This window comes from Trachurus japonicus, unplaced genomic scaffold (assembly GCF_045865225.1).
Source record: "Trachurus japonicus isolate A0001 unplaced genomic scaffold, Traja_1.0 AP030517.1".
In the NCBI taxonomy this organism is placed as follows: Eukaryota; Metazoa; Chordata; class Actinopteri; order Carangiformes; family Carangidae; genus Trachurus; species Trachurus japonicus.
Window position 1 is genome coordinate 3,953 of NW_028220650.1, and position 9,393 is coordinate 13,345.

At 38.7% G+C, this 9,393-nt stretch overlaps 1 protein-coding gene across 1 annotated transcript; it reads left to right on the forward strand.

The window, feature by feature from the left end:
- Nucleotides 1–363: 363 nt before the first annotated feature.
- Nucleotides 364–6,740, forward strand: LOC146960275 (high affinity cGMP-specific 3',5'-cyclic phosphodiesterase 9A-like; the record flags this gene model as incomplete). Its single annotated transcript, XM_085772474.1, has 7 exons — nt 364–531; nt 2,058–2,219; nt 2,318–2,369; nt 2,486–2,588; nt 3,380–3,522; nt 3,604–3,663; nt 6,545–6,740. Coding segments are annotated over exons 1-7 (804 nt in total), but the record flags the coding sequence as incomplete, so codon positions are not given.
- Between the last annotated feature and the right edge of the window lie 2,653 nt (nt 6,741–9,393).

The window sequence follows — 9,393 nt, forward strand, 5'->3', positions numbered from 1 at the left end:
AAATAGTGAATGCATGATAAATATTGTTAAGCTACTCTTGTGCGAAGGTTATCATACCAATTAATAATCTGGACATATATAGGAATAATAAAATAGCAACAAGAATTTGCCCACCCTTTCGATTGCGATTGGTGGTCTGGCTCATGGACTAATATTGGTTATTGCTTATTGGTTGATTATAACTTTCAATAGTCATTTGATGATAGTTCATACAAAAAAAATCGCTTTGTGGAAATGGGCTTCAATGTCAGATGCAGATAAAACACATGATAAGTAGGCTTCAGAATAAATTCATTATTTTCACTGAGGACAGAGGAGGAGGGGCAGAGGAGGAGGGGCAGAGAATAATAACAAGGGGGTGGAGTGTTTATTGGTGGAACAGTGAGGTGAGACAAGCAGATCGGCGGTGCACACTGTTACATCAGTGCTTCTGAATTCATGACATGGCAACAAAAATCATCTACTTCACTGTGAACGGGAGACCAGAGCAGGCTGAGTTCCCTGTGGACTGTCCTGCCCAGGATGTCAAAGGTAGGAGGAGAAGATTACATTCAAGTTCACATGTCTATTGATTTTGTGAGGAAAGTATTTTAAGGCAAGTGTGACATCGTCTGATATCATGTCTGATACCATGATATATCCACATATCCATATTGTTAAAGAGCCACCACCTGCTTCTGTGATGTGATGAGTTTCTTTTTTATAAGGGATTTTTGGCAAACATCTCCCACAATTTCACATCAAATGAACAAAGGTGAATATAACATGGATATCTGATCTATTAATATAAACAGATTGTCATGTCTCATGTAGAAAATGAATGAATGACACATAACAGCAAGACAACAGTTATTAGGCAGGCATATAAAGTGTGTTTAGGGTTGTGGTGGAGGTTGTCTGGGCTGCAGACAGTAATACAGCTGCAACTGACAGCTCCTCATGGGCTGATGCTTTAGCCTATGTAGAAATGGCTTCACTTCAGGTAAACTCTGTTTGAATGAAGAGAGGAGGAGGTCAAAAGACAGAACCATCCTGAAGATCTCATGCACTGCAAACTGCTTTTGTTCACATAATATAAACAGTGAGTGTGTGATATAATTCTGCATGTATTGTTATTATCCTATGACTCGTAGTGCTTATTTGGCAGTCTTGATAACTTTAAGCAGCCTAGAGTCGCCTTTTATAAAAGGTTATATTAATTAATTTACTAAGGCAGTGGTTCTCAACGTGGGGACCCCAGGGGTCCTTGAGAGGGTTCAAGGGGGTCCCCAACTTTTTCTTGAAATTTTACCACTTTTTTCTAGAATTGTTTTTAATTTTTTTTGAGAGAGAGAATTCTTTTTTCTTTTTTTTAGAAATTTTAACGCTTTTTCTAGATTTTTTTAAAACTTTTTTTTTTTTTTTTGAGAATTTTACCACTTCTTCCTATGTTTGAATGTTTTGGGAGAAATTGTACCACTTTTTTCCAGATATTTCTCTATAATGTTTCCAATAATTCACTCCATTGGCCCTAATTTGAATGTACAAAACTTCATTCCGTCTCGGAACAAACCTATTTGTGTATTTCTGGTGTTTGCTTCAAAATTTGGTCCAATGGGGGTCCATGGTCTAATTTGTGTCAATTTTGGGGTCCTTGATGTAAAAAAGTTTGAGAACCACTGTACTAAGGCTGCACAATCTGATATCACCAAGTAAACAACAGCCCAGGACTAAACCTAACCGGTTGGTTATAACAGCGCTCCTGGGCTGTTAATTACTTTATCAGATCATGCACAAAGGCTTATCAGTTGAAGCCACTAGTAAAAACATATTGCCAGCAGTGGAAGAAGAAGTATCCTTTACTATAGTAAAAGTGCTAATAACATTTTTTACAGTGTAAAAAAAAAAAACTTGAAAAATTAAAAGTTAAAGTAACTCCAACTGTTATATCATTAGTATTAGTCATGCATAACTGATTGAGACTAATTGAGTGGTTAGTGCTGACGAGATTAGTCAAATAGATGAAGTAAGTGAAAAATTAAATATCATTTAACTGAACATAAGATCCATTCTTTTAGATCTCTTCCGCTCTGCTGCTGAGGCCGGACCCCACGACATCCTGAAACTGTACAACCCCAAAGGAAACATCATCAACATCTCCCCAGGTCTGGAGCCCAACAGCCCAAACTCCTGCTACAAGCTGGAGGTGGTGGCCTCTGACTGCAACAGTGAGCCCTTAGGTAGGTCTATACCTGTCACCGAGAGCCATGGGAACTGGGTTTATTAAAAAAAAAAGAAAACGCTGACAATCTCTCCTCTTCCTCTGCTGTTGGCTCAGGTGCAGAACTTGCTGGTGCACTTGGATTTGACCTCTCGTCCATGGAGAAAAGGTATAGGCAGAGTGGGAGTTAATGTTAATATAAAATAATAAGAAATATACTATATAAAAAATGCAGTCACAGTCCAGAGGTGTAGGTGAATGCTTGGCTGATTTGTGTGGGTTCAGACTTCAGGGCCTGGAGAAGAAAATCCTGATTGAGGCTGGAGAGACTCCTGCAGTCGTGTACGAGATGAAGAAACAGGTGGATTCTTTCCAGATCAAACTTGAGGTACGATCCAAGTTATTAAGGATTCAAACCTGCTCGGGAAATATAGAGAAAAGAACAGTAGCCTGTTAACTAACAGCTTGAACCTACAGTCATAAAAAGGGTGCACATTGATTTTAAGCTGCACTCATGCAGAAGATAATGTTGACGATTGTTCAAATAACAGTAGAAAGGGGTTACTCAGAGTGATGAACCCACAGAAAAAGCATTTTCTGCTCTTTCAGCTGCTGATATATGAATTGAATTGAAATGAATTTATTTCAGACATGTAAGAATAAAGCACAAGTTCACATCTACAGTAGAAGTTATAGCCTACAACAAAAATTGAAGATTGTCAAAACATAATCATTTCATTCATTATTTGAAAACGAGTGAGAAGAGGTGATGCTTATTTAATCCCACCCTTTCTTCCTAAGTCATTCATATATAATTTATCCAGCTTCCTTAAAGATCAACATTAAAGTTTGATTTTAGATTAAGTACATTAATTTATCCATTAACACAACTGAAATGATTTATGGCTGATATATGAGAGATATAGCCTATACACTTAAGTGTAGATTCACCTTACTATTATAAATAATGATGATAATGAAATAATGATAAAATGATTACATAGTGATAATATGGACGAATATTAGCCCCATATATTGTCATATATTTCTCAAATGTGTACATATTTACATTCATACCCTTGATAAAAAAGAAAATAGAAAGTCAAGTGAAGAAAAATGTAAGCACTCAGTGATATTTTATATTTTTAACCTCCAGCCTCTCTCTCTCTCTTTTTCCAGAGTGTGGAGCATCTGAGCTGGCTGGGGCTGTTTAAAGACCTGTCAGAGGGAACACACAAGCCCTCGCCCTTCTACCATAAGAGAACGCTGAGGAAAACCAGGGACGAGTGCGAACACGTCCGGGAAAAGTTTCTTCAAATGAGGTACGTTCAGGTACAGCACCAACTGACTCCTTTGAACGTCTCATCATCATCATCATCAATGGTTGTCGTCCCATGTTGCAGCTCTCTGGAGGTTTCAGAAGAAGTGAGGCAGTACCTGAAGACCCCGACCTTCGACAACTGGTGAGTGAAGTTAGAGCACATGAATCAACCTGCAGCCTCATCATCATCATCAAGAAAATGTTGAATCAGACACACTGAATCAAGTACTCAAGGCTGCAGTGTTGTTGCCCAATTATTTGGTCATCTGCAGCCATTTAAGATATTAGAAAACTTCAAATTGCACAGAGCAAAGCAGCTTAAGTTGCTCTCAGTTGTTCACTGCACGCAAATATCTTAAAAATGCACCGGGATTTATCATGGCTGCTAGTTGAAAACATAGGGGAGAGCAGAGATGGTTGTAATACTTTTTGTCTCAGCTCCTATAACTTGCAGAGGGTTCATAGTAGGCCTCTCAAATTCTGACACAGAGTACCCTCATCTGTTCTTTTACAAATAGCAGCGCCTTAAACTTCTCAAACTATATCACAGAATTCACTATCTGATGTCAAATGAAAGGAGTGCCACTGTTACAACCTACCCCACTACCAGGGTAGGTTGTAACACAATGGGGTCAATTGTAACAGTGAGATTTAAAAACTAAAAATTGAGGCCAAACCAAAAAAAACATACATCTATGTAAGTGCATTGTGCATGTTCCAACACTAAAGCATCTTTCTGTGGTTCAGTATGAACAAAAAGAACTCATCATTGATGGCTAAATGAAGAACAGTGACAGTGGTGTGAATCCTAACATTAGAAAGCCGTCTTAAAGAACATCTTCTGATAATACCAGTGAATGGTGTATGCATAAATGGAAAACTTCATCAGGAAGTCAGAAGCAGCTCATAGTCCATGTAAAAGTCAAGGAAAGATGGTGACACTTAATGACACTTAATAAAACAACAAAGTAAAAGGTGTTACAACCGTCCCCACCCCTGTCAGCCATTGTTTGACTAGCTGTACCAGCATGGTGGTTTGAAATAAACATTGATGAAATGACTCATATTTCACCTGAGAACCTGCTCTTTCATCTTATACAAGTTAACGAATTCAAACTTCAACGGTATCAATAATTTAGGATTGGTCCAAAATATTCATTTCTGACCTAAAAAAAATGTTTTTTGGCCGTAAAACCTACACACTTATTCACACGGCCATGCAAATTCACATGTAATGTCAGGGAGTGAGTGGCTACACATGATGTTGATCACATAACTCTAATGTTATCCCTTATTGGTGAAACTGTTACAACCATCCCTTTGTTACGACCATCCTGTCTCCCCTACTAAAAGTCTTATAACTTCCATTAGAAATGTGATTAAAGCAGTACTAAAGAACTTTCAGTTTTGGTTGAGTTTGGCGGCGCCTGTGGACCAAAGCGGTAGTGTTTTGCCTGAAGGAAGACTCCATTTCCCATGAACACTAGCGTGAAGCCCTGTAAATATCCTGCATTAAAATTAACAGAAGACATCAAAACTAAGTTTCTGTTTCCAGTGGATCATTTCAAAGTGAAAACACAAACATAATCCATTGCTAAAGTGCCGTTTTGCCTGCTCCCTCCTTGTTGTGACTCGCAAAAGTGAAAGTGAAACTTAAGTGAGAGCCGGGTTCCTACCATGCTCCTCAAAGCTGCTTAGTGCCAGAGAAAGAGATACAGACCCCCTCAGGCCATGACAGAGGTGTCATTCAACTTGTTGTAAGTCGATGTATCATCACAAAAGGTATGAAAATATTTTATGAAGGTTGAAAAGTTACTTAGTGCTGGTTTAACAATAAAAATAAAAAAACCCACAATATTTCTTAGATCAGACAGTGTTCATCAGAAATGTAAATAAATGTGCAACATGATTACTTACTTACACCTAAACCCAGAAAACACTTTTTTTAAAACATACTGTAATGTACAGAGCCATCATAGGATGGAACACATTACCCAATAACATCAAACATATTAACTCAAAACACATTTTATTCAAAGAATAAGAAATATACCATGGGATGAGTTATTGTAGGACTTTGTTGTGGGTTGAATTGTTCTGGTAATATAATGTAATGTTAATCATGTAGTTTTTGACTAGACTGTTTGCTGTTTGTGTATATGATGATGTGTTACAGTCAGTGATCTGTAACAGTGATGACTGTGAGTATATACTATGTTTTTAATTGCATTGAGGAGCTAATGGCTATCCTAGAAATAAGCAAATAAATCATCACCATCACCATCACCTCGAGGTGCTGTGAGTCTGCATATATGTGTGATCCCAAACAAACACCCAGAGCACCTGTGTCCTCAGAGCGCGGACAATGACAGTCGTGCCGTACGAGCCGTACTCTGATGCATCTGTGACGAGGACAGCAGCCCTCAGCCTTTTCTTCTGATTGACACACTCATCTCAATATGAATGGGCCTGCAGAGGGCTCCCAAATCAAAAGAAGGTCTTCATAAAAGGCCTTAATCAACCTCACCATGTTTGAAGTGGGCTTTACAGGGGAGAAAGTGCGCGCCGCATTCAATGGGGGCTCGGTCATCGTTTTATCCGTCCAAAAGCTTTTACTAAAGCGAACCCACAATAATGGAGGTGGACACGTACTGTATGAGGTTATGTGGAGGCCACAGAATGAGAACTGAGGCGCGCCGTGTCACATAATTATACTAAATTACAAGATCCATTTGAAAGCCTGATAGAATATTCTTTTCTTTTTCCTGCTGTGTTGGCATAGGAGTATTATAAAACATAAGAAAGGCTGACGTTACTCTACATTGTTGAATGTCAACAAGACGCCGAATCAAAGTGAAAAGAAAACACAACCAACTATGTTTGAGTCTGTTTGTTTCATGCACTTTCTGACATCTCTCGTCCGACTCAAGACACACAGCACGTATGTTTTTATGCTGTAGTCTTATGCAAAGAATATTATAATGTGTGTGTGTGTGTGTGTGTGTGTGTGTGTGTGTGTGCAGGCAGTGGGAGGATGCAGAGATCATGGTGCTCCTGCAGGTCATGTACACAGATTTAGATTTCATAGCGACGTTCAACATCGAGCCTGAGGTGCTGCAGCAGTTCCTGTTTGAAGTCTACCGCAGATACAACAACATCCCTTTCCACAACTTCAAACACTGCTTCTGTGTGACCCAGATGGTAAGAGCATGTGTGTGTGTGTGTGTGTGTGTGTGTGTGTGTGTGTGTGTGTGTGTTAAAGTGAAGGGTTATCAGGTAAAGTGAAGGTAATCATGGAGAGCCCGATTGTGTCCATAATTATGAAATTGGGCAATTATGCCATCACCTTGAAGGCTAAACGGTGAAGGACATTTAGACCTCAGGGCAGACAGACAGGACGGGTGACTCACTGGACTGTGGACGGTCAGCCGTAGTCGGATTCATATTTCATTATATTTCTGATGCACTCTCTTTGTTCACTCTATGTGATGTTGTTCTGGTCACAAAATCAGCTAAACGGTAACACTTTACAATAAGGGTCCCTTAATTAACATTAGTTAGTACATTATTAAGCATTAATTAACTGTTACAGATATATTAACAATCATTATTATGTCAGAGTCAGAGTCAGTTTATTTGCCATTTGTGGAAGGAGACCACATTGGAAAAGGGTTTGCGAGAGCTCAAAAAACACTTAAGACAATAGAACAATAGACAACCAATAAGAAGATAAATAAACAATCAATAAACAGATACAATAGATAAAATAAAAATGGACAATCTGCCCCCATGGATAGGCTGACTGTCACATAGGAAAAGTACTGTATTACTTTGGAAACACATTAATTAATGTAGCCTATTGGTAAGCAGTTAATTAATGTTTACTACTCATAGTTAATACATTTAAAAGTTGAATCATGTCATTAGTTATCATTATGTAAGCATTACTCAGCATTAATTAACACATTAGTTTATATATTAATGCCTAATAATGTACTAACTAACGTTAATTAAGGGACCCTTATTGTAAAGTGTTACCAACTAAACTATGTGAGCTGACTCAATATTGGACTGGTGTTCATCAAGTGGGCATAAACATGTTTCCCAAGCAATGTTACTGTTGCCCATGTCTCAGTGTGTAAATAAGCAACTTTATTTTATTACCTTTATTTGACCTCAGAAGACCATTGAGTCATTTACAATGGTGTTGAGAAGGATTAAGGGGAGACACTACAGGTGAATAAGGTAAAACTTTTGACTTACACATATCACCATGAAATTTACCAAGTTTATCACTTACATTAAGACAAATATTTTTTGTATTACAAGTTTCGTCAAATTTTATGTTTAAAGCAGATATCAGTGGCACGGCCGTTTCGGCTAATGCTGTGTTCAAGGCAGGCTTTTGAAACCGTAAGTTACAGCTTCAAGTCACAACTACGACTTGGTAGCGTTCCAGGTAACCCGTAGCTCGTGTTTTTACCGTCCTGTTGTCTGTGAAAGTTCCCTATAACGGCCACTCGTAACTTCCGACCCGTGAACTCGTACCAGATCGAACTGGTATGACTTCACAGGAAGGAAAAACACAAAGTACGAGTTTCCTTGAACGCACCATGAGTTAGCAGTCCCCGCCCTTGTCAGGCATCAATTGGTCCTCGTGCTACGTCACCACATTCACGCGCATCCCTTGGCTGCACACACAGCCCTTCATGCCGTTCTCTCCCCTCATTGGATAACACTTGTATCCCACAAGGAAATTTTCTCCTCGGGTTACAGCAGAGCAGAGTGACGGAGAGACTCGTGTTTAGGCTGAAATACTTCATGTAAGTGATTGCTGACGGAAAATAGGACTATTTAGGACTTATATTAACAAAAACATTCCACTGATATCTGCTTTAAATATGTAAATGAGGCAATATCTAATGAAATATTAGCTAATTTGCATACATTTCTTGTTTTATTTTGTTGACATATTAGAGTCAGAAGTTTTTACAGGGGGGATTTTGGATATCTCTTTTTGTCACTTTGTAAATGAGAAAATACTGTCAACAGCCCTAAATCAAATTTCGCCCTTTTAGGAATAAAATGTTGTATAAATCAGGCTGTGAATGATATATCAACAATCCCCTTTGTAAAAACCTTGAGAAAGACAGGAATAGAACTGGAAGGTTTGGTGTCTGTAAGTGCTGCTGAAGTGGAGATTTCAGGCTCAGAGTCTGAGGAAAAAGTCATTTTGAGAAAACAGCCTTTAAAGACTTGTACTGTTATACTACTACTTGTACTATTTGGAGCCCACATCATTGTTCATGAGAGAGAGAGCTTTACAATGATACCTGACATGACATGGGTCAGACAACAGGCACAGCACAGTATGTCACAGTAGCTGTTAACTTTTGGTCAATTTAGGAGAAATGAAAGAGGCAGAATGAAGTAAAATAACCACCTTCATGTGGATTTTCTACCGTTTCTTTTGATGAATGTAGTTTCAAATCTACATTCACCATTTTTCCTTTATGTCATGATTTTAAAAGACAAAAATAAGAGATCATGGAGGTCACCTGGTAGAACAAGTGCCATGGGTTTTGTCATGGGTTTTTGCAGCTTCTCATTTCAGGAGCACAAGCAGAACATTTAGAGACACACACTCTAAATTGACTTGCAAAGCAAATATTCACATTTCACTTTCATTCATGATCCTCACACACATTGGCCTGCCACCTGTAATGACAGATTCCAGATTCTTTGAGTCGCCCCCTTCATGTTTCACCAGCGCAAGATAAAAAGTTACTTGCACCGTCTCAACTTTTAGGGGCAAAATGCCTCCATTGAGGGGCAGTCTGGAGCCCTGCAGCTTATAGTAACTAAAATATAT